This window comes from Augochlora pura, chromosome 4 (genome assembly GCF_028453695.1).
Source record: "Augochlora pura isolate Apur16 chromosome 4, APUR_v2.2.1, whole genome shotgun sequence".
Taxonomy (NCBI): domain Eukaryota; kingdom Metazoa; phylum Arthropoda; class Insecta; order Hymenoptera; family Halictidae; genus Augochlora; species Augochlora pura.
In genome coordinates, this window is record NC_135775.1 from 23,292,201 (window position 1) to 23,318,498 (window position 26,298).

At 49.5% G+C, this 26,298-nt stretch overlaps 1 protein-coding gene across 1 annotated transcript in view; it reads right to left on the reverse strand.

The window, feature by feature from the left end:
* Nucleotides 1-26,298, reverse strand: part of L (zinc finger protein Lobe) — a 201,604-nt gene that overhangs the window by 159,101 nt on the left and 16,205 nt on the right. Inside the window, exon 4 of the mRNA XM_078178674.1 lies at nt 10,799-10,870. Coding sequence (XP_078034800.1) covers nt 10,799-10,870 — 72 coding nt within the window. The remainder of the gene's footprint in view (nt 1-10,798; nt 10,871-26,298) is intronic.

The window sequence follows — 26,298 nt, forward strand, 5'->3', positions numbered from 1 at the left end:
CCGAAGACGTCATCGATCGTTACCGCCTCTCACAGACCATTGTGTCTCGCGACAATAATGCAGAAGCTACATCAAATTTCGATAAAACTCATCTATACGGGCCGACCGTATCCGTTCCCTTTTATGAAGCATCTGCCAAGCTGACGAGAATAACGATGAGCGAATGCACGAGATACCGAACACTTCGTTACCTCGCGATGAAATCTATAACGACGGGTCAGGCAATCGGTACGATTATGCAAGGTGAGCCTCGATTAAAAGCTTTGAAGAAAGTAAGGCGGACCATTTTGGGGAACTTTGAATACATACAGGATGCGGAGAAAATCCTGTCACTCTATCTGTATATTTGTAATATTTAGCTGTTTTCGTAAGAGCGGCAGTAAAAGTCGTAAAAGGACAGAATTTCCTCCGCACCCTGTAGATTCGAATCGCCAGATACGTCGACGCGTGGGACTGAAATGGATGCAGCACGAGAGCGTAGCGCAATTTGGGTAGGTTTCCATCGGCTTTACGAAACCAGAGCCCGAATGATCGTCTTGGACGAAAAAAACTGGGGCAAGGTTGGCCCAGCGGTGTCTGTACGAGGCGAGAATGCAGAAGATGGCGTGCTTAACATGCGCGACGCAACAGAACCGGAGAGAAATCGCCCTCGAGTTTAGCATAATCGCGAGAGATAAAAGATCGACGCTCTTCGAACCGTTTCGCGGCCGATTCAGCTATCGGGATCGCCGCAAAGCAGTCGGATGCTGCGCGAAAAGATCACCGAGTCACGGATGATGAATATCTTTTAGAACATCTTCGCTGTCAGCGGAAAAATCGATACAAAATCGTTCGCACAAAGGAATCCTCAGAGAAGCTGAATTATTGAAAAAGCGTCCATCATAGAGAAGATCGAATAAAAATATTCAAAAGCTATTGTGTCCGAAGAATTATCGCGATAAAATTACGAATCCATTTTAGAAGCTATCTGCGGCAGCAGGAAAAATCGCAGTCCGATTAATCTAGTCGGAATAGAGGATCGGCATAGATGCCGGAGGAGATCGGTCAGCGATCGAGGCTCCCTGAACCATGAAACGGGAGTAATGGTCATGGATTATTGTCCAGGCACGGAATTTCCGAGTCTCGAAGCACCCCAACGCCCTACGAAAACAATAATCCCGGGTAATGATGATTACCGAGCACTCAGCCCCGCCCGGATTAATTTAGCCCATTTGCATTCGTAAGCGAGCTGCCGAGCGGATAGTATTACCTTGTCGCGATCGCCGGCAGCGTGTGCACAGCCCGCTCGCTCGAAATATCGGTAGTATCGTGTTTGATGGACGTCCTTTGATAAACGAGCCCGTCCCGAAAACACACAGCCCAGGGGAAAGTTAATCGGGAACGGGATACGCGGGTCCAAGAAACAGACACGCGAAGACGAATTTTCTTTAACGCGAGAGGTTCCTCTGAAGAATGAACTTTTCCCTCGCTGGAGACAGTTTAGAATTTCGACCGAATTCTAGACTGCGCTGCAATGATTTTTCAGAAAGAGGAAGATGCTGTCGACGACTAACCCCTTGTCCTCCAATTTTTCTTCGCGACTTTTCCTTTGACAATTTTCCGGAACGGAGGAAATTTATGTTTCTCGCGCGTTCGCGATAATAAGTTTTAAAGCCTGCTTAAGGAAGGGTCACGTTGATCCCAATATAGAAAGTACTATAAATATAATATTTTATATTCGAGATATAATTTTTATAATAAATATTTATATAACTTTTAAATGACATATCTAGGCACCCGTAAAAATAAATGAAAGAACATTGTTGGAACGAAAATACACGGTTAGAATTCTATAGACATTTTTCACCCTTCCCTTAAGCGTTCTAGGGTTAATATAATCGCTTTGCGCAACTTTGTGCTGGGTCAAAAACTTCGTCCCGATTCCTGGTCGATCGAGGGTTAACGGTGATTGCAGGCAGAGTGGATGATCGAGGAGCGATCAGTTTCGGTTCTCTAGGCGACGAAAAAGCGCCCGAGCTAAATTTCGGTGCAGAACGAAAGAAAGTCGGGTGAGTAATCGGATGTAAATGGGTCAACAGCTCGATGCGGCATCGCGGCCGACGCGCGCGAGTTCGAAACGCCGTTCATTAAACGTTTGGGCCGCTTTCCAATTCGAGATACGATGGGAACACGGCCGGCTGCTCTGAGTCAACCGGCTCGAATGATCTTCGGGGTTCTTTTGCGCGTCGAAATTGGCACTCGAGGCTCGTCACCCTTGCGCGATCCTTCTCGGGAGCGTTGACGCGCGGCGATCTATCAGCTCGGGCCATAGATCATCTTCGAGCCACCTCGTACGCTCGAACTTCTTCTCGACTATTTTCCAGAGCGTCGCTCGTCGATTCAGAAAAATCTGAATCAAGAGTGAAGCTTCGTAAAAGTATTCGCCGATTAGAGTAACGTCATCGGTCGACCAAAAGGAATTACTTAAGCAAGCGACCAATCGCAATTCGCATTAAAACTACTGAGCCAGCAGAATCCGAGGGCTCCTTTTCCGCGTCATCGAGGATGCATAATGTATGTTACAGAACCATGAATGACCCACCGCCGCGATGAAAAACATTAATGGATCGTGACCCGCCGGTTGCCCTCGGAAATTGCTTCTTCTCCCGTCGCGGAGCCTTCGAAGTCCGATACGAACATTACAAAGTCCGATCCACGCCTTTTCATTAGCTGTATGAATCCTACGGTCTGTACACCCACCGAAGGTCTACATTCTAACAAGGCTTATCAGCATGCTAAAAACACGATTTCCATGAATCATGGTGCACAAATTGCGACGATCCTACTGACACGGATCCATCCTCTTAACACTAGATTTACGAAGCGCTAAAAGCATCTCTTGTTTCTCTTAATTTATGAAACCAACAATAAGACATTTATTCTTATTTTTAAGCTCTCAGTGTTACAATTCCAAATAATCGTAAATTAACAAATTAGTGTCTCGTCATTTTGACAACGTAACCCTAGTGTTAACGAGGTCTCCAAATAGCAAAATCGTGTTATGGGACCGTTGACTGTACCACACCCCTCGAAGACCTTATCAGGTTCGAATTTTCGCAAATCGTTCTCGGAACCTCGCAGGGCCCATTAGCCAACCTCGGAATCACCATCCACTAAGTTGCGATCTTCTCTGGATTCAAAACAAGCGAGCGATCTTCCTCGCGTCCATTAGAATTCGCAGCGCGATCGTTCTCGAGATAAAATAAAGAGTCCGGTGTTGGCGGGATAATTCGGCGGATAAATCGGCGAGTTAAGTGGCGGCACTTTCGGCTGTTGAGTCGGTCGCAAGTTCTTCAATTCCGCCCCCTTAGGTCCGCGTTCGAGAGAGGGGTGCGACGTGAAGGGTCGGCCGTGTGCCAGTTGCCGCGGCTTCTTGCATGACGTCGGGGACGTTGTACCACCCCCGGCCCCAGCCCTCTCTCCCTCTCTCTCTCTCTCTCTCTCTCTCTCTCTCTCTCTCTCTCTCTCTTTCTCTCTTCCTTTCTCTCACGGCACCCGCGGGAATTTAGGCGAAAACTTTCGCCGGGCCGGCCGGAGGCGAGAAATTCTTACGGCGCCGGAAACTTTTGCCGGCGACGTAGTTTGCCGGCCGGCGGCGCGGCGATTCCGCGTTATCGCCCCGTCTTTCGAGGGCTCCACGGTTATCAAAGACGCCATGGGAGATGCCTGGAGCCTCGTCAATGGAAACTCCTGGTCCAGCTTACCGGACGGATTGTGGACCGTGATCGAATCGGTCGCGATCTCTGTCGAGTCAATGTTACAGACACTGCCGCTGCTCCAGTTGTTTCGAATATGTTCACACGTATTTTAACAATCATCATAATTGTATGGCAAAGATTTGCAACGAGAAAAGTTTAATGTAACATTTGATATTATATTAATAGAATAAAACGATTTAAGTACTCCATTAGTTCACTGTAGGTTCTATAAAGTGTAGCAAATAGTGCTAGTCCCTCGATCGGCCAAAGAACCGCAACGAGAGTTCTTCGAAACCGAGAGTGAAAAAATCGATTACAGCCGCGGTCGTCGGATTCCCATCGCAGTGAATTTCGCAGGTGAGAACAGAGGGAGCAGCCGGGTAAAATTCTCGAACCGAAGAAGCTGCCGCGGCGCGTAAATAAGCGCGGCAACGCGGGGGTGTGCGTGCTCTCGCGGCATTCACGCGAGAAAACTCCCTGGAGAAATAACCGGGTTGTGTGTAATGTACGCCGAGGCAATGTAAGGGGGTGTAAAGGCGGCGGCATGGTGCCGTAGGGGGTGGCGAGGCTGGAGAAGGTGCCCAAGAGAAGGAGGAGGAAGCGAAGAAGAAGAAGAAGAAGAAAGAGGGTGGGAACGGAAGAGGAAGCCACGGGTACACCTCTCAGCAGGTGCGAAACGCCATCGCCACCCCCATCCACGGCCCCCACGACATGTATTTATTATTTTATTAGCGCTGGGGGCGGAAGCTATGAAAGCGGAAACGCCGGGGGAACGGAAGAAGACAAGGCGCCATGGGATAGATGTTAATTCGCCGAGCGAACATGGAATATCAAGAGAAAATGTACTTCGGTTCGATACGTCTTTTGACTCCTCGATTTTTATTCCATACTTGAACCATTCAATGGTTTTCGAATTTAATTGCCGGAGTTAATTCTGATTCAATCGATTCTAATAAGTCGATAAGACAACTATCTTTCTTCTGCTGAATTGTGCTGTTCTCTTTAGGTAAAACTAATAGTCTAATAGTCTAATTAAAAATTATAAGACTAATAGTCTAATTAAATCCGAATAACGAACATTGTCAAAGAAATATTAATATTAACATAATTAGTCGAGTAAATTTGATGTACACTAATTTCATCTACTAAAGTGGTTTTATATATTCAAAAACTCTGTGCGTAGATGGAGCAATAAATATTAATAATAACAGTAATAGAAATAAATTTGACATGGATCTGTATATTTGACATTTAATTTCAAGAGATTTAATTGAGTGTGGCGACCTCTGTTTAATTATTTGATCGTTTGAAGAAATGTAGCATTCGCTTTGGATAATAACTGATTTACAGCAAAGTGAAATTAAGATCGTGCGCTTGAAATTTAAGTTTAAGTGGTTTAATTAAGGGGGTGGCGATCTCTGTTTAATTAAGGGAGTATCGATCGAGCACAGCGCCACGGAGAAGCTGTGAACTGTAGGCAGAATGCGATTGCACCGCAGGTCGGTAAATCAGGGAGCTACCGTTGAGATCAAGGAGGCGTTCGTGTCGCGTGTACGCGAGCACGTTATCATTTCTGATAAATGAGAAATTAAATATTTTTAAACAAAACTCTTAAAACTATATGCGTTTCCCCAATGTTAATACAGTCCTTGAAACAGTTTCCTTAAATTATATCTTTAATCAATAGAATTAATAAAACTCTCCGTCCCCTATACGTTCTATAAAACCACCCCTCCATAGAAAATAATTAAAAACAGAGATTTAAGTACAAAAATTTAGAAACAAGAATTTAAACATTAAAATTTAAAAGCTAGAATTTAAATATAGAAGTTTAACAACAAAAGGGGTACAAAAATTCTTCAGCCCAGATTGGGAACAGAATCGAGCTGCCGGCGCAGAAGGGGGGAGAGCAAATTAGGGTGGCTATTCACCCCCGAAAATTCGGAAAACTTATTAAATCGCGAGTCGACTCCGAAACGCGATAATCCGGTCGGATAAGACACGTGACGCCGGCGCGTCGGACAGTGACAGAACTTTATTAAATAATAAGCGAATTAAACCGACAGCGGGACAGCTGGCGGACATTTAAAGTGCACGTCCGTGTCCGTGCCCGTTCTCCCTAATTATCGTCGAGACTCGACCGGCATCGCAGGTCGTCCACATCCTATCGCATCGTGTCGTGCCGCACCGCATCCTATCGTATCGTATCCTATCGCATCATATCGTATCGGCCTGGACAAAATAATTTCGGTCGGCCGCGCGTCACCCTTCCGTTTCTTTGTTTACGCTCGCCTCTGTCATTTTCACGCCGATCACCCTTCTAATCCCGTTCCACCCCCATCCCCGGCGAGCTTCCGGTCCCGGGTTTTTCACCGTTCCGTCATACCTTTCTCTCCTCTGTTCCTCGACCGATCGATGCCGGTTTGCACGCGCGATTGACACCGTTTTCACTTAACGTCAATTAGGCGCACGGGATCCGCCGACGGAAGTCGGAGGAGAATCAACGTACGTCCGCGCCATCCCCCGAGGTTCCTCGAGCCTTGCGAGAGGGTAGCGTAACCCGGGAAAAATATTCGAAGGGTGAGAGGCCCGAAGATTAGGTTTTAAGGGATGAAGCAGCGCTTCGATCCAGCTGGGACGACGCTTCGAGGATGCTCTTCCGCGGCAAGACAGATTCTTCGAGCCGCGAATAATGTATGACCGGCCGTGAGACGCTCCTCGGTGGCCAAAGACGGACTACAGTTAAATTTTCAACGTGTCCACCGAGGCTGTTAGGATTTAGTTAATCAGATACGACGCGGACGTTTTCTGGCCCGACCTGGTCGAACGAGATCCTTCAGGAACGAAACGTCGCACGATGCAATTAGGATCGCGAACGTTGCCTGATGCAAAAACCTCTCCAGAACGACTCCTAGACCTTTGGGCAGCATGAAAAATTAACACGATCATAGGACGCCTCGCAGCCAGATCTGAGCCGCGAAAATCCTCAGAATCCGGCGCAAACTCGGGAAAATTTAACGTGAAATATTCTACAGACGTTGCTCAAGGTGGAAGCGCCCTATCAGACTCTTGATACATTTTCGCGAGCGTCTCGCTCCGGGGAGGAGGTACGTGCTGCTCCTGGAAGATTGGTATGATCGCGAGACGTAATTAGTGCTCGCGAGAGTCCCAATTAAGGAGCAGAAGGGACGAGACAGAACACGATACGGTCTCCGATTACGGAGCCGGCGCTGTCTGCGTGTCGGCCGAGACAGCCGCCGCTGATGCCGATTAATCACGAGCGACTAACCCTTTGCCGCTTTGCGAACCAACCCCAAAACCCCAATTGCGGGGTCCGGCAACCTGATCCCCGAGATGTCCGACGATCGGGAGCGTGGAGAGAGATCGGCCGGTGCGTATAAACATCCGAAATGAATTCCGAGCGCGGCTCGAGGGACAACAAGCGGGGGTGGCCGGGGCTCGACCGTAGGGGAGGCTAAATTAAGAGCAGAAAGAAGGGAACAGCTTCGAGCGATCCCCGAACCCGAGAGAAACGAGCCGAACGCTCGTAATGCGAGGCGCTTAAAGTTGCAATGGGTCTCCAGAGTATAAAGAGCGGTGGCCAGAGAGGGGCCGGAACGGGGGATCGGTGGGGGTGCAAGGGGGGGAGGGTGGGCGAGAGAGGAGGGCAGGATCGAGTGACTGACTGACTGAGACCGAAAAGATGCGACCCGCCTAAGAGATTGGGAGCCCGGCGAATCCGGCGACGTCCGCTGGGACCGATGTCGATTCAAGGTGCCCTCCCATTTCCGCCGATTTCTCAATCTCGTTGGCCGATTCTTTAATTGGAACGCTTCCGTGGACGAAATTCATCCGCGAACATTGCTCGCCGGCCGATTCGATTCGATTCGATTTAGACTGTGCAACGGCGAGGAAGTCGTTAACGTCCCGAAAGTGCGCTCCGCAAAAATTTCTCTGCGAGATCCAAACTGCGATCGATCGCGACGAAATCTGTGTTTGGGAGAAGAGTAATTGCGACAGTAGATTTCAGTGACGGATTCGTGAATGAAGCGGACCGAAGCTAGCAATAACGTATCCACAGTGACTACGAATCTAGTAGTCAGAAATGGAAATAGTAGTTCATGGTATTGGAATAGTAGCGAGTAAAGTTGGTCAAGTGCCAATGTAAATAGTAGTTTCCTTGATGAACTAATAAATAAAGTAGGACAATCCTTGGCAATAGCGTGCCTATAGTATCTACAAATACAGGTAACAGCGGAGCAGTTCTTTCAACAGTGTGTCTATAGTTCCAACATGGAACCCAGTAAGCAGCTTTCATTGACGAGCTCGTGAATGAAACAGAGCAACCGTATCAACAACGTATGTAACTGGAAATCGCGGTTGACTCTTAATGAATCTTACCGAACCCATTGTGCCCGAAGTACTATTTCACTGGCCGAAGGTACCGTCGGGTTAGGTGGCAGAGAACTTGAAGGGTTAATTAAGTGTTTGCTCGGTCGACGAGCCGAGCCTGTGTGCACGGCCAAAGTACAAACTGTGTTTCCACGTGCGCGCGGATCCCATTAAATCCGCCGATTCCCCCTTTCCCCTGATTTTCTTAACCGGTCGGCAGCCGGTCGCAACAAATTTTCAGCCTGTTAAACAAACTGTCCCTTTTGCCAGCCAGAGGAATAATACCCGCGGTCCCGTGTACACGACTTTTAATTGAATTCTATTGATTTCCCTTATAATTAAATGGTGATTTATCCGCGGCGGGCTCAATAAACAAAATTTACACGGCACTGTCCGTTAATTAAAATTGTCAGATACAGTCCAAGTTAAGCAACATCGTTTATTATCGGCCGCCGCCCCCCCACCGACCGCAATTGCAAATTCGATAAAGCATTTCGATGTTCGTCTCTCGCCGAATATTCAATCTTTTCACCGCGCGGCCGGGACTGGCTGCCATTAAAGCACATTTGACAAATAACACCGGTCGCTAGACCGGGGTTCTTTGTGCAAAATCAACGTTCTATGGCGGGCAGACACTTCACTCCCTCTCTCTCTCTCCTCTTGGCAATTCCAACGATCCTCGGTCTACCCGTTTTAGTGAAAAATTGATCGAATCTATAGACACGCTGTCCATAGAAGCACGAATTAATTAACAAGTTCACTGACAGGATAAAATGAATAAATAAATAAATAAATATATAAGAATGCTCTAATTACGCGATGCCGGCGAACGGAAAGCGGCGTTGGCCGGTAGCATCAGCTAAAGGGACACATTCGCGTCTTCCCAGGAGTGCGTTGTCGGCGAGGGCGAGTAGGGCGGCTAGCTCGAGGCCAAAAGCCAACCCTCTCGGTCTTATTCACGGGCCAGGGAGCCCGCTCAACTTCCTCCGCAGCTCTAGAGCCGACAGCGAAGCTGAATCCCTGTGTGTTGGTCGACGGTAATCGAATCACCGCGGCCGCATCACGGAATCCGCGGAAACTCGTTCGTCGTCCGGCCGCAATTTCGATTACGCTCTCGAGGAGCACGCTGTTTGCTCGGCCGGCAAACAGGCTCAGCTTGTCCTTCCTCTCTCGATCTCCCGATTAAAAATCTCCCTGGATTTACTAACTGTTCTCCGGTCGTTCGAAGAAATTCTAATCGCTGCTTCGGTCGCGTTACGCAGATTGTTATATCGACTCTTTGGATTCTTTTGTAATTAACTTTAAACGTTTTATCATTTATATGGAAAAAATCAAGCCATACTAGAAAGAAAAATTGTCGTCTTCTATTCGGATAATTATTAAAAGCAAGCCGATTCGGGGAATTGGAAAATGGAAAAGTTGCTTCGCACCAGAGACTGTGCTACTTATTTCGGTCCTTTTCGGTGGAGCTCGCGGGATTGCGGGGAGGGGCAGAATTTTGGATAAAATTTACGCGTTCCTCGCCGAGGACCGGGCTCCCGTGGGAAACGGACGCGTGCGCATCCCCGGCGCATAGACCGCTGTCCTAGATCAATCAAACGAAATAGTTAATTGTGTCTGTGACAATATTCCTCTGTCTAGTAATGGACTTGGGAGATTGGTCGAGTAAAACCGAGTGAAACCGAACTGGGTCCTCTGTTACCCGGCCGGTAATCGAATTACGTAAGCGTATGTCGAATTCGTGGAAACTCGTGGCCGTAGGAGAGCCAGCCGAATATGCAGTCAATTCTGAAAGTGTCCCCGGGGCCCGATGGAAACCTTAAGCCTGGCGAAAGACTGTTTCGAATGCCGTCGCGTTCGGTCGCGCTCGAATTAAACAGCCGTCGGGGCTAGACAAAATCGAATTCCAAATGAGCGCCCGTTCCGTCGATTGTTTTTCGATCGCCATTAATATTTCAACGATAAATAATTGCTCGAGCAGTTTCTGCCCGGTTTCGACGGGTATACACACTTCCGCGAAAATTTAATGAACCCGAATATCATTTGCAGAATAAAATGGAGCATTCGCCCGGCTTGTTAATGTTTCATCGCAGCCATTCGGGGCGGTTCATTATGCAGCGATCGAGCGATTCTTTCGGTCAATTAATACGGGACAAGCGAACAGCGAGAAACGAAACCACGGGGCAGCTAGACAATTTCGAAAGTTCTTCTTCTGCCCGACCGAAATTCGCCCAGTCGATCCTAGCTGCTCCGCCGATTAGCGGAGAGATTTCGAAGTTTCGCCGGCGCGCGTTAATTGCGATCTTCGCGCTGTTTATCGTCGGGGAATCGCTCGCTAACACGGTCGAACTGTTCGTTGGTGTGGGCGCCCTGTCTCACCCTCGGCGCCTGAAAAATTCAGTCCCGCATCTTTGCGGGAGGCATCGAGGCCGGGAAACAAGAGGGGAGGCGACGCGCGACCCTCTTTATCGCCGAGACTTCGCCGCTTGTTAGGATCTTCGAGATTTTTATGGGTCACGGGACTGCCTAAGAGCCCCGGTTGTATCGGGGCTCTTCGGGGTCGGTTTTCGTGGCCTGTCGCCCGAGTTATCGCCCCGGGAACAAGAACAACACCCAGCCGAGCCGGCGCTCCTACTCCACGGAGAACAAAACTTCTGATCAAAACTCACCGCTGTCGAGGCTGTTCTGGTTCTCTAGGTCCGGTCCCTGCGCCGACGACGGTCTGCCATCTTGGAGGTAGTCTGTGCACACAAGAATCACGATCGTGTTATTGTGAAATCGCCTTGCATTTTTAGGCATCTCTCTAGCATGCTTATGACACGATTCAAGCTATTTCCTGACGTTCTACGCCTGCAGTGAGACATCGTCGTTAGCGGACATGCATTTTTAACCCTTCGCAGCTTGCATTTAAAGGACCACTGCTAGAATGGAATGACTGCGTTTCGGTAGATGGACATTCCAGTTTTACCGAATTTTTATGTCTAGCTAGAGAAAATGAATTATAAGATATAAAATATAAGAGTTATAGTTAAAATATAATTTTCTTATCTAATTCTTGCTGTTTTATTTTTACCACGAGCGAACTGTGAATTAACTTTGTTCGTCTTTCTGGTTCGAAGATTTTGGATTTTTCTCTAGATCTGGTCCGATCGAGGTCAGCTGGAAGAAGGCGGCAAAGAATGGTCCAAGGAATTAGGTTGGATCGAGGAATCGAGGGGCAGATCGTAGCTGTCGCGTTTGATCAGTCCCCCGAAATCCAATCGCGTAACTCCGTGGACCCTAATAGAGGTCAACATTGAAATTTCATGGGACCTGGAGCGATCGAGCAGAACGAAGTCGGGAGTCGGGACGCACAGGGTACGGACAGGGGGTCAGGTTCTGGCTATGGGCACGAGCATGGGCGCATACGACCCTTTTGCCACACGGATGCGTATAATACGAGAAAGGGGTGGAAAAGAGACGAGGCGATCCCATGGGAGCCATACCCCGGTGATATTGGCTCCCATAGCCCATTCCTGCGCATAGGAGACCGAACCACCTTGGGCCAACATCGAGGAAAACTGGCCAAAATTCAAATTTCCCACCGGACGTATGCGCAACTTTAAGCGTAACTTGCGCGAAACAACCACCGGCCGCGAGCGTGTTCGTGATCCAAGTTTTTCCCGGCTGTGTGCGTCTCCGGACACGATTATCGATAAACGCTCGCGAATTCCGCTAACTCGTTCGTTCTACCGCCGCTTTACAGGGAAAAATCCTGGAAAATTTAAAAGGAAAGATCCTGTCGCCGGGTACGGAGCTCGTTCATTAACCCCTTACTGTCGGAGCCGCTTTAACCCGCAAACCGAAACAGTTGTAAACGGCTGTTTAACATTATTAACATTACTTTCTAGCGTTATATGACAATTTTTAGCGGTAGAATTTACCTCGATACATCCCCGCCACTGCAATCCATCAAAGGTAAGGCCATGTATGACATATTCAAAATTGCCAACTTTGACGAAATGCAGGGACTTCGTAAAATTTTTTTCAGACACGCCGTTTGCAGTCAAACAAAGTATAACCCTTCTTGTTTGATTTAAAAAAAAGAAAACGTCTCTACGATTTTTTCTGGCAAAGTTACAACACTTTGAAGAAGACCTTGCATTTTTCCACCGGCCCCGCTATTCTACATGCACTCGTTTCGTTATTTTAATATTTTCAAAGACAGCAGATGATCTGACATTATAATGTAAGACAATCCTATTGCTGTCGCTGTGCCTGCCATTGTGCTCGCAAGGTTCCCGGAGTCTACGCTCGTTCTGGTAAAAAATCTTTGCACGCAGGTAAGGCTGAAGATCGCCGTGGTAGGAAAGTTGATTCGCGGGGGTGGTCCGCGCGACCAGGTGAGTTAATTGTTTGTCCAGGCGCGGGAATAATTCAATGATAAGACGCCGAGAGTGGAACGGGATGGAGCAGCGCGGCAAGAGAGAGAGAGAGAGAGAGACGACGGAGACGCCGGTTGAATTACGGGGTAAGTAGCCGGGGCATGAAAAGCTGCGGCACTCAAGCTGCTGGAATTATCATCGCTCATAAGTCACCGGGCCGCGAACATTGCCGGGGAACGGGCAGAACAGAACAGAACAGAACAGAACAGCTACGGCAACGGCCTGGCTGCAGGAGCGAGCGAGCGAGCGAGCGCGCGCGCGCGCGGTTCGCGGTTTCAGAGAAGAGATAACTCGTATAAATAACCCGGAAGTCCGCGGTGTACAATAGTCTTTTTTTACGAGTATGACTTTTGGGAGTTCCAAGGCCGCGCTTGGGACACTGTTGGTAATCAGTTTCTCGTTGCTACCGAAATATACCAGGTGAACGAGCTTAAAAATAAAAAAAAAACACGCGCTCGCGAGCAAGCGAGCGAACGAGCGCGGGCGCGTACCTCGTCGCGCAATTTCAGGAACCGCCATTACGTCGGAATCAGATGTGTCCGTGGTATTGATCATAAAAATTGCAGCTTTTAAGACCGTTTTTCGCAATACGTTCTTTTACCGAAACCGTTCACCCAATTAATCATTGAACAAAGTATACCCTCGTACCGATCGGCTCGCCGCTTCCGAAGACAAGAGCGAAAAAATTTCTGCGGCGAGAAATGGCAATCCTTCCCACGAAAACGATGCCAACTCGATATCCAGCTAATCCAATCACCGCCGCGTTTCGCTCCCTAAAAGAACGCCAACACACCCCTCGGCAGTTGGTAAAACCAGCCCCGTAGACCCCCTAAATCCCATAAACAACCGGTTGAACTGCCTAGAGAAGCCAAAATTAACTGTTCCGATCATCAATCTTCCGACAGCCGGCCTAGAATTACATCACAATTTAACAGGTCCGACACCCTTGCCACTTTTTCAATCACACCCTACAAGGAATTCCTACAAGGTATTCTTACGAGATGTACAAGCTTCGCCCACAGAAACAATCATTCCACCCTTCGCCCTCTTTCTCTCTTTCTCCCTCCATTATTTCTTGCCGGTTACCCCAGCGAGCCACCAACAATTACAAACAGACAAGCGGAGCTATGCAATTCCAATTCTCTACCGCGAATTTGCAATTTCGGTTCGTGTCTTCCGAAAAACTTCGGCCGCTGCGGAACGCCGATGTGGGAAGCGGGGGCGACGAGGGTCGGTTCGAGGCAATTCGAAAATTCGCCGGGTTACCCATTCGGGATTCAAATCGCGCGCACCCGTCGACAAGGGTTCGACTGTTCGGGGGTCCTCGACGTCATTACGATTCTCGCCGGTGGGACACGCGCATACGTATAGAAATTTCGACGGTACTCGAAGCTGTTGGGAACCGGTTTTGGTTTTGTATTAGCATGTAACTCCGGCAGGAGTTGAAGTTGCGATGGCTTGTGGGTGGCTGGGGCGAACGTAGGGAGGGTAATTACCTCCTTGGGGAGTGTTGCCCCCTCTCTCTCCTGCTCCCTCTCCCTAGCCTCTCTCTCTCTCTCTCTCTCTCACTCTCTCGCTCGCTCGCTCTCTCTCCCGGCGACCCGCCGCGCCGCGGTGTAGCCGGGTATAGCCCCAGCACGGGTACAGAGGCTTCCCACTGCTCCCAGTGGTCCCGCGGGAGCACCGCAGCGGCTCTCATCTCGCTGGTTCTCATTCGACCCAAATTGGATTCCGTGCTCTCGCGCGCTCTCTGCCTCTCTCTTTCTCTCTAGGAATTTCTTTCGGGAGCTAGCTCAATTATGCAACGTCTCCGATATGCGTCACGACCGTCGTCGGGTTTCAAGATTTGACAGCTTCCTTCTTGCCTGATCCTACGGCGAGAGCCCGGTTTCCGAGCTACCATCGATCCGCTCACGGAATTTTTTAAAAGTGACCGCCCTGCCATTCGGGCCAAGGATCTCGATTTTCTACGCGTATTGAGTATACACGTGTACGACTGTAATTAACACGAACTAGAGGTACCCACGAAACACCGATCAATTGTCACTCCTCCTTGGAACACGAAGACATGGTATGAAAACGGTGTTTATATATCGAACAATATTATAGATCTTTGGCAACAATACTTTCCAGTCATAATGAAATCGAAGTCTGAATCGTGTTAGCTAGATTAATTCTGCATAAAGATGCACGATCATCGGTATAATATCGCAAAGTACGGTGTCAAAATTCCTGATAAATTCGTGGAGTAAATTCGCAGAGAACTGGCAAGTAGAAACTGCCGGTCCTGCACGGACATCGCAGCTAGCATTTACCTGTTTGAATTTAAGCGCGAAGAAGTCTAGCTGCTTGCGGCGACTTTTCAACGTGTGAAAGTTAAATTGAGTGTGCCTAATACCCGCCGCCTAATACGGTATGGAGGTGTGCAGACACGACGGTAAGACTGGACAGCACACGCGAGTCAAATGTGATACGGTCTCCCGCGACTAGACCTTCTTGTTCCGTCATTATAAACTCGCTCTCTGCCGGCGCCGGTGTATTCCCCGCCTCATATCTAATACGATTGTACTCGGAACGGTAAACTCGTGCAGCTGCAACTGCAACTGCGACCGGATGAAGCGGCCGCGGTTCCGAAGGCATCGCGGATGTACGCCGGATTAGTGTTTACACGCGGTGCCGCTTTCTGCTCGATCATCCGCGATGCGTCCGGTCCAGAAATCCTTCCTCCGCTCGATTATGGCTTCGATGGCCGGGCGAGCACAATTTCGAGCGATTTTATTAACATTTCACGGGCGTCGCGAACTGAAACGCGAAAGAACTGCGATATCCGTAGCTACAAACATTTCTGGACCTCGGTAAGTTAGGCGAGATAAGAGTCGTAAAAAGCGACGCGAAACAAAGGGCCGCTAAGAAGCGGGAAAATAATTTTCCCTCGCAGACCAGTTCTAGAGCTGTTCCGAGAAAATCTTTTGCGGTTTGGGTCCGGAGGACTGCCGGGCCCGTAACTGTCAGCGACGGCTACCGTTTCCGGTAGCCTGTAGCCGGTTGTATCGTCAGCGGCGAGTATGGCAACTGTAATTCGCGTGGCAAACGAATGAGAGAGCTTCCACGGAAGTTTCCTCGGCTCGCTTAATAACTCTCGCGGCCGGCTCGGCTCGGCTCAGCTCGGCTCGGCTTAGCGCGTTGTCGAGGCGTTTTAGTCTCCGCGGTAAAACTTGGTAACTCGAGGAGATAAAGGTAGCGCGAGTCAGTGTCCCGAGGCCATACTAACGATCCTCCTGCTAGATCGCGCTCGTATCTTACCGGTCTCATCTTTTGCCGGGGCGATCTCGTCTTCCAGCGTGTTCCACCGGCCGTAGCCAAGTCAGCGGAGCTGCTTCGTCAGCCTCCCTGGAAATTGTCTCGCGACCAACGCGTTTTTCTTTCGGGCTACTCCTCTTCGGAAAACACGCCCCCGACCGCCCTCACCTCCTCGTGATTCGTGAATTTCGCCGTAATTTCCGGGCATTAACGCCCCAGGAAAATGGTCCGTCTTGCCAAGGAAAACGGCGCCCTCTCTTTTACATTACTTTAATCGGTTTTCTTGATTGTCCCCGGCCCTGTTCGAAAAACCGAAGCTCCTTTGTCCGAGGAAATTGGATTCCTCGGCGGACCTCGCGCGAAATTCAACCGACACCCCGCGACAGGCTCTCGGTGTCGCTAAAACGCCAACGAGGCTCGCAAAGTAACTGAGAAATAGCCAGGCGAGATAGTCGTTCGCACTTCCGCTGCTGCGTTTCCTCGATCTGATTGCGAAACGATGAGTTTCTCTGTTCAATCACGGACGAAACCATAGAAGAAAGAAGCGAGACACGTCTCTCTACGTTATTGTAAATGTCAAAAGATGTCTGTGTTTGACGAAGACTTCGATTTTTAGGTGTTCCGGACCTCTGCAGATTTCTCGCTCTTTCCAACGATCAAGACATTGATCTTTTTGAGGGGCTGCGATTTTCAGGTCTTCTGGGTACCGGATGGATCGAAATAGTCGGGCGAACGCTTCCGTTGGCTTGTTCGTTCAATCTAATTGCGAAACAGCGAGTTCTCTTAGGAAAACTACACCGAAGAACAGGAACCGCCTGTCTGTTAATTTGAGCACGTTAAACTGCGGGCCATTCCCGATAATGTGACTGGAATGGTTTAATATATTATTAACTTTTATTTAATTTCTTGCGCATCTCGTCATAAAGAGTTATCATTTTTTAATTATTACAAAAATCCATCTGTTTTCAATCAATGTTAACATTTCTAAAAATCCTATTTGAACTGTTATCATGGTCGTATAATGTAACTGCCTTGTTTGCTAATGACTTCCTCGGTTTAAAACGTTTTACAAATGTCGCATTAATATCTTCCCATCAAAAGCCATTGCATCATATAAAATCCGCGTCTATAAAAAAAACTCTGCTAAAACATGTCCCTCATACAACATGTTAAAGATCAAGGCATCATCGATGTTTCTCGGAAAGCGGGGTTTCGAGGGCACCTGGATCGCGGGTCGATCGCGGAAACGCTGGCTCCAGTCGCAGGACACATCCGCGCTCGAATATTTCAGCACGAGTCGAAGTTCGTTAGAGCGCAGACGAAGAAATTGTATTCTGTCGGTGGATGATGTTCCGGAATACGGTATTAAGCTCGTATCGAAATGTGACGGAGCCGGGACAGAGCGTCTGGGGACCGGAGGGCCGGCAGCGCGCAAGCCAACTTAACTTTCGTGCGAACATATAGGTATCAGGCGTCGCGCTAACTTTATGCTAATCTTTCTCTCGTTGGGCTGTGACGCCATTCCGTGGGACGAGAGGCTCTGTGCCTCCTCCTCTCTGCCCCTAAGCTCCGGAAACCCTTTCTTCCGTTTCTTCTTCTTCTACTACTTCTTCTTCTTCTTCGCGATACTTTGCACATGCTGCAACTGAAACCTGATCGAGAACGCTGAAACGATATTTTTGGGAACTTTCCGACGCTCCCGAGACTTAATTCCTTGGATGGCTTCGACTTCCGTTAACGGACACTCCAGAGTCTAAACTGCGACCAATTTATAGTATAAATGATTTACCTTATAATTGGTGGTCTGCAGATTCTATGCATTTATGATAAGAAATGGCTAGGTGATATCTTCTCCATTTGTTAAAATCACGAAAAGAAAAAACACCATTGGCCTAATTATACACGGTATCGCCAGCTCCCATGGAATTTGCGATTCCGCTCGACACAGAAACATTAGTTCCGTGCGAGGCACAAATGGGCAAAGGTGCGGGGGGGGGGGGGGGGGGGTTCCCGGGGTGGTCTGAATTACGCGCGACCCTTTAGGACAGACAGAAGAGCAACCCTTTTCGTCGGAGGCTGCACACCGTCGGAAGGCCACGGTTAGCGTAATAATTTCGAGATCGTAGTCACGCTAATTCCTCGACTAATTGGCTGCGTCGGAACTGACGTGGGGTGAGCTTACGGCCTCGTGGCGTCATGTTTACGATACGCAGGTGTGTGCGTCGCTTTATGGTTCATCTCGCGCCCTGAACTATGACCTCGATCGATACCCGCGATACACAAGCTCGACCATCGCTAATTTCGGCCGATTGATCCGGCCGCGATTAGCATCCGGATCCACCGATATCCGGGACTGATTGAAAAAAGGCTGGACCAAACGCCTCATCGATGGATCCCGAACGATCGAATAGCTTCGAGAGGAAGTGATCGGTTACGGATTGGTCTACTCGGAGGTGTCTAACTCCAAGACAACGATAACAGTGCTGATACTGCTTGCAAAAGACTATATTTATTGGTAAAGTCAACAAATAAATCAATGTCGCGATCAACTGTAGATCACTGATACTCTTTAGATCGGAACTGTTGGAAGAGAGTATCGCAGAGTACCGTGCGTTCAGTGCTGATATTTCGGGAACGAGATGACAGTCGCAGGAGCGTTTCAAGGGCCCCGCCGAGCTGCAGATGGGTCCGTCGAAGATCTTCCAAGTCGAGGAAGCTGTTGCCCAGATCCGTCTGATCGATTCTCGGGGCGCGGAGTCTCGGGAGCTGATTTTTCGGGGTCTCGGTAGGTCCGTTTGGAAAAGTGTTCGCGGGCAAACGGTTCGAGGCTGCGAAGAGACGTCCCAGCAGGGACATCCGGCCAAATTAATTCCTACCAAGCCCACCGGTGTCCCTATCTCGGTGCGCAGAGGTTGGCGGCTCGAAGGTGTAGAGGGTCCTCTGGCTGGCGGCGCTTGTGTTGGTGGAGGCGCACACCGTCGCAAACCGGGCCGATCCTCGTGTGGCGGCGAAATACAAGGAACAGCCATCTTTCTCAGAAAGAAATTAAAGTTTTCCCGACGGTATACTTTCTCTCTTTTTCCACCGGCTGCGTTCTCCCTTCGCTCTGCGGCCTCCTTCGTCTTCTTCGCCAGGGCCGCCGGCGGTGGAAAGGGAAGGTCGAAGGATACTGGCGCAGGACCTCGTCCTAGGACCTCGAGGCTCTGCCTGAAGGCTAGCTCTTTCTCTCTCTCTCTCCCCCTTTCCCTCTGTCTCTTCGTCCCACTAGCTGGCCTATTGCTATTGTTTGCGCCGCTCCCTAGGGACGGGCCTGCCCTTAACAGTGGCATGTGCCGATGACACCGTACCGGGTGTCCGGCGGATTGCGAGCAATCTGCCGCGGGCTTGAAAGGACGCCGCAATTTCTTTCGATCCCGGCGCGAGTCTGCCTTTCTTCGCCTCGCTTCGTTCATGATTCTTTCATGTCCGGGCCGGTCCTTTGGATTAGCCGGCTCGTAGGACCATAACGTCCTTTCGGTTAATTAGGACCACTAAAAGACACCACTCGGCAAACTGACTTAGACCATGAAATCGGAATTGGAGAATTCGCCGGAGTGGTATTAATTCTCTTACCGATCGTAAGTAGAAACTGTAGATCACGACCGGACAACGCTTAAACCCCCTCATCCACCATCACGATGACCGTTCGATTATTGTTGCGAGTTCGGCTCTTAAGCAAGCTTAATGTCCACGTCCGAGCAGCGGAAAATCGATGTCGTGGTGGACCTCATCAGTCTTTCAAGGATTCTCTAAGTAAATCCGTTCGGACCTGAAAAGGACGCCGCAGCCTTTCATCCGGATCCCGCTCGCACGTGTTTCTTATTCCGGCTGGAGCGCGTCCGGCCAACGTCCACCGTCCTTCGAAAATCGTAATTACTCCCCGCAAAGAAATCTGCTGTTAAAATAAGAGCTGCCCGCTGGGTCAATTACAATCGCATCAACACGTTATCTCTTCGACGCAACGATCTACGGCGAGCAACGATTAAAATCGAATTTAGAAGCAGCTCGCGGCCCCCAATCGCATTTTTGTACGACCATCTGGCCGACTAAATTTCGGAACAGACGTTTAGATAGCGTGATCTTTCACTCCCGCAACGAGTATACTAATTTTTCAGCGGGCGGTATAACGCGGGAGCTATCGGCTCGCGATCCGGCGTGCACGGGGAATCGAAGAACATTTTTTGTTTTTCCCCTCCTAATTGTTTCCATTTCGTAATCACGATTCAGCAGACACCCCGCGGATAAAGTGTTCCCTGTATTGTTCATAAACATCTGGCATTCGGGCTCGCAATAAACGCGCGCGAACGGCCTCGCGTAAATACGCGTGTTCGCGTGTAAAATATGCGTGCGTGGCAGCGGAAACATCCAGCCAGCGAACGTATACACACGGCGCGCATTGTAAATCAAGCCGCGTGCTCTCTCCGCTTCGCTCCGCTCCGCTCTGCACCGCTCTGCATCGCTCTGCTCCGCTCTGCGCCGCTCTGCCTCGCGCCGATGTGTGTGCATACACCCGGCGCGACTGCCTGTTCTCGCGCGCGCTCGCGGAAAAATGCTTGGCGCAAAAATTGCATGGTTTTTTAATCTCCGTGGCTCGACGTAATTATTTTCTTCATCGTCAGAGCGGCGAGCGCCGCGCCTCGCTCCTGATTCCTCGCTCGTAATTACACCCTTCCGCGGCGAACCCGATAACACCACCACCTTTCCGCGGACCCGTACCCAACCCAGAACCCGCCCCAGACCCGGCCGCCAGTCCCCTAACTTGTAACTTTTTTCATTTCGCGTCGATCCACAGTCTCGAAACCCGAGAACGCTTTACCTCGACTCTTGCGTCTCGTTGCTAGCCTAAACGATCTTCGCGTTCGCCTGATCGGGACGTCCTACTCTACTCCGGCGAACTTCCTTTTTTACTCGACGCATGCCATAAGCTTGGTCACCGATCTTAAGGTCACTTTTCTTTCGATTCACCGCGATTTATCTACGTGCTGACCTCGGCAATAAACCCTTTGGTTTCGCTTATAAAATCATGACTCGTTGCTACAGTGCAAAAGGTTAAAGCAACTTGATTCGAAGGTTTTCATCGTTAACACGCCATTTATTAACGCGAGGAAATCCACCTGGGTTCTCTTTTCTCTTTTGATGACGTTTGTCTTTAAATCTATGAAGTATTTAATTAAATTACATGGAGCTTTTGTCTCGCATTCGAGCGGACTTAAGACCAGTCGACATAAAATGAAAATTCTTGGGAGACATTCTTGTTTGGATCTTGGAAGGATTTAATTAGATTCCACGATCTTTTCTGCTATTTATAATTAGCCCAGCGATGTCCGCGGCTGGTAATGACTAAATGAATTTCATCAGTCACTGCCGGACTATTTAGCTGATTGCTACGGAGAAAGATGCACGCTGCAGAGTCTGCAATTGGCGGGACTCGAGGAGACGTTAATATGTTAATCCAATTAGGAAACAAATCCAGGGGCGGTCGTTTCACACGAAAATCAATTAGACGATGACGTCGAATGAGCTGGAGAGATCGGTGTCGGGCTATCGTTCCGCCGTGGCCATTAGCGACATATTTCATTCGGAGTAATCATAGACTGTTCGGAGCACTAATAACACCGGGTTCCCTCACATTTAATTGTCGCGCCTTAAGTAATTCGAATTTGATGCGCGTCACGATGCGCCGTTGTCCCTGCTGCCCGATCAAGCCGCGACAGGATATTATAGATCATCATTTGCGATCGAGAGTCCAATGGATCCCAGAGAGGGGCGCATTTAATTAAGTCGCGTTCGATAGAAACCGCGCGATAACATCCGAACCCGCGTTTCCGTTCCTGAAACCGCGTGCCAGACAGACCGTCGAAATAACCGGCCGAAATCTGCTTCGACGGTCCGCGGGATTCCGTGAAAAATGTATAGGACATTTAATATTTAACGGTCCATTCGCGCGGATGCAAATCCTTTTTTCCGTCGCGCGGAGTGCCGCGAGAAAAAAAAGCGCGCGAACGAGCCACGGTTTATAATATTCATAACGCGCTTGCCCCGCACGGTTCCAGCAATCAAACAAAATAATTATTCTCTTACGTAACATGTTTGTCGACGATCGCGAAATTCAGGTGTCAAATTTCCCGACGTCTCCGCGACACACGCGCGAATTTTCAACACCCGCGAAATCCGATATCGAAATACGTTTTGTATCATCGCGAGAACCTCGGGAAACCCGAGGAAGTAGCCTTCACCGCGAATTTATAAATACAATTCCGCGTTTCCGCGTTAATTACGCTATGGTAATTCCAGGTGATTCTGCGCCGGTGGTAGACGTTCGCGTGCCAATTTACGGTCGCAATTCTACGTCTGTGTAATCTCCCAGGCACAATTCCAGCTGTCTACTGGATCACAGATAAGCATAACGCGGATGCGACTCAGGCGTTGTCGTTCCGTCCGATTTTGCTCGCCCGTCTCCGATCGCGGATACGTCGTTCCGCACCGTGTTGCGATCAAACAATCCTTCTACCGCGGTGAAATTTTTACGAGGACAGAGGCCGGCTGCCGGGCTCGTTTCTGCCTGCGCGTTAAACCAAACAAATGTGCACCGGTGGTGAGACGCGCGGTGCAGTAGAATGCGCGACCATGATCAGACCGACGTCTGGAAGCGATTTTACAGGGATGATTTAATTGGTCTTAACCATCGCATCCGTCGATCATTAATTCGTATGATAAATGAATAAAATACATTGAAAATTTCTATTTTACTTCTGTTTTTTTAAATCGATAATCGAATACTTGTTACGGGAATTTCCTTATTAAGGAAAAAAGATTTTCCCGTGTTTCGTGATGAGCTGGACTGCAAGGTAGTCACTTCGCGCAATAATTTTCAATGAAATCAAATCGTTAGTGTCGTGGCAGCTACGCCACATTGAAACGGAAGACTCCTAAGACGAATTAGAAAGAATTCGCGGTGCTCGATTCGGTCAACAGGTTAAAATCCCAAAGAAAGCAGTCTCGTGCTTTCTGGTTAACAATTAAAATCGATGGCAGAATGGTTCACCAGCGAGCGGGAGTCATCTGTTGACGTTTTTTCAAACTTTTTGCCGACGCCGTGTCCCCTGTTCCATCGTGTTCCGGAACCGGGGAGAAGCAGCATAGAATATTCCGTCTCTTTCTCTCTCGCTCTCTAGGTCCGGTGCAACGTGGATTCTCTCGTCGGGTGAAAAAAATTACTTCGTCATTAAAGAAGATTCCAATTTCTTTCAGCAACGCGCGCACGGCTGGCAGCGATTCGAAGCGTTCTGAAGCAGCACAGGTGAATCTCCTCTCGTATCGACGCGCGAGTGTGCTGGTTCGTCCGTGCTCGCCCACAGAGATCTCCCTCGTGCAACTGCTGGGAACGAGAGGATCGAGGGAGAACGGCGTCGAACGAGAGAGCGAGTGAGAGAAAGAGAGGGAAAGAGCAAGAAAGACGAGAAGCAGAAAGAGAGAGGGAGAGAGACAGAGAAAGGGAGAGAGACCTAGGTCGGTCCCAAGGGATACGTAGTGCCGTGGCACGGCCCGAGGCAGCTCGTCACCTGGGACAGCCTTATATCGGCGAGTACAGTCGCACCGAGAAAGTGCCATTGTACCTAAAGCCGTTTTCCTTGCTCTTGATCAAGAGCCATTCGAGAACAACCGCGACTCGTGCCTCGAAATGTTCTCTCGCGGGGGCGCGACGCTGATAGACAATGGACGGGGGCGGAAGGGTGCATCGTATTAACGGCTCTCTCTTTCCCGCACGAGAAAGTATCGATAGTGGCGCGCGGTGCGAAGGTACAGTCACGATATAATCCACGTGCTCTAGCAAACGTCCCCTTATTTTCCTTTCAACACTTCCACCCTCCTGCTCCCGCAGACCCATTGCTAGATCCCGTGCATTGTCCACGGAGACTTTCTCGAAATTTCTCTGCTGACGCGTTAAAATTTGTGTGATCAAGGGGACGAACATCGACGTTTCCAATGGGATCTGCAGAGAAGGCTGGTTCCGAACGATGTCAATTTATGATAACAGTACAGGGGAGGTTCTCACGGCTGCAAATGATCGAGAACGAGACCGACCGATTCTTCGGCTTCGTTGACGGACCGATGTCAAACGATACCCACAACGAACGAATATATTCAACGACCACCGTTAACAGTGCGATCCAGGAAGATGAGACGGTAGTCCTGGAGGCTTCATTAGCGGTTTGGTACGTGGGAACGTGTAAAGAGGAAAACCGCGATCGCGAGGAACCAGCGAAGGAGAAAAATCGAATGAGGGATAGAGGAGGGCCGAGCGAAACGAAATCGAGAGAAACGGAAAGACGGCAAAGTACACAGTGCTGCAGGAAGAGTCGAGAAGGAGAAAGAAAGATGAAGGGAGAGAGAGAGAGATAGAGGGAGACAGAGGAAGAGGGAAAGAGGTGGCGAGGGTGGAAAGTGCGAAGAGGCAGCGGGGCCAGATCCCACGGGAGTCCGCGCTCTCCTCTGGCGCTGCCAGCACTCGGGAACGCGAAAGAGCAGAGAGGAGGGAAGAAGGGAGAGGAGAAGGGAAGAGGGAGAACTAATCAGCTCGACGCATGCGCACTGGGCTGCTCTCGCGGTCCCTCGGGATTCCCCTGGCATTCCCCATAATATACCCTCGCCCAACTCCCCTCGCGCGATCTCCTCCCCCTCGCGTCCTCCTCGTCCTCGTCCTCGTCCTCCTCATCCCTCGGCGCCCTCTTCACCTCCGCGTCCTCTTCTCCTCTTGGATCCTACGTCGCGGTTCCACCGACTACAGGACTTTCTACCTTCCCACGGGAAAAGCAGCTTCTCCCTTTTCTTTTTTTCTCTCTCGGCCTTTCTTGCCTCTCTTTCTCTCTCTTGCCACTCTTTTTCTCTCTGCCTCTTCCTCCCCCTCTCTCTCTCTCTCTCTCTCTCTCTATTTTCCTCCTCTCTTTTTCCTCTCTTCCATATTACGCGCTTCTTTTTTGTCTTTTGCCAAATTTCCTGTTACCGTTATTAATAACGCATTTTCAACCGTCCATCCGAGGCTGACTATACACGGTCGATACTACTGTTCGGAAGAGTCAAAGCTCTCAACCTGTTAACACTTCCACTGTGCCACGTCACCCGTATTGCCGGTCTAAAGTTTGGAATTACACGATATTATCAATTGGAGGATACTTATCAATTTGACCAAATAAAATACTTTAATTTTGACACAAAGTAATTTTGAACAAAGTGTTGACACGTTTATGCACTGATCAAAGAAGGCGTCATTTTTCAAGGAAAAGTGGATTTGATTAGAATTTCAAGAAACCAAAAGAGTCGAAACAGCCACGACCGTATGGGATTTTTGGGGCTGTTCCACGGCAGTCTGCTTGCTAACCCTGTACCGTGCACGATCTGCTAAAACTGCAATGAAGCGCTGCAATTGGGAAGCGAGAGCAAACGTGCCTTGCGACTCCCATAGACATTTTTGTTGCATCGTTGTAAAAGTTTCGCTGTTTTTACGGCTGAACTTCGAAGCAGCGGAGCACGACGAGTAGTCGGTACACGATGCGCTTAAACGAATCCAATGGCAAACACTTGCAACCATTCCTGTTCCATTTTTAATTAACAAACGTTCGCCGCGTCAGCTGGGATATCGAACAGCGGGAAAGGTTTCAGGACTCTCCCGGCCTATTAGCGTTGTTTAGCAGCCGCAGGATTTCCTCCTGGCATAATCTCCTCAGCGTCTTCCATCCGGCGACAGGACGAAGGACCCCGCGGGCTCCCCCAGAGAGCCGGGATCCCGGCATTTTCTTAATGCCGGAGATCCCGATCCATCGGCTCGGCAACTTTTCGAATCGTCAAACTTCCGAGGATCCCCTGTCTCAGACATCGTTGTTCGTATCACAGCCGAACTCCTTCGAAAGAATCCTCGGAACCCCTTTTCGTCGCGGGGATAGGAGAATGACAATTCAGCAACCGTCGAACCGCAAAGAAATGACAATGGTCGTCGCTTTGCTGGGTGTATCGCGCAATTTCCAGGGGAGTCTGCCGGTTGTCTGGGACTGTGAACTCCGCCAGAGACCGGAGCAAACCGTCCGGATTCTGGCTGAGAATCGAGCCGAGAATCGAGCTGACAATCGCTCCGTGCGTCTGTCCCCGAGACAAAGAGGACAATTAGATTGTTCGAGGACGCGACACGATCGGCGCAGCCGGCAGCAACCACCACCAGCGCCAGCAGTTTCAGCTTTTCTTCGATACACACCACGGATATCGTTTCCAAGCAACAGTTTCCCCATTCACCTGTCTCTGAACGAGACACATCAGAAACTTGCCCTCCTCCTCCGCCGCCTTCTCCTACGCCCACGCTTTTGTTGCTCGATAACGCACGCGGCGCCCCGCTAATTCCTAATTGGCTGGGCTCG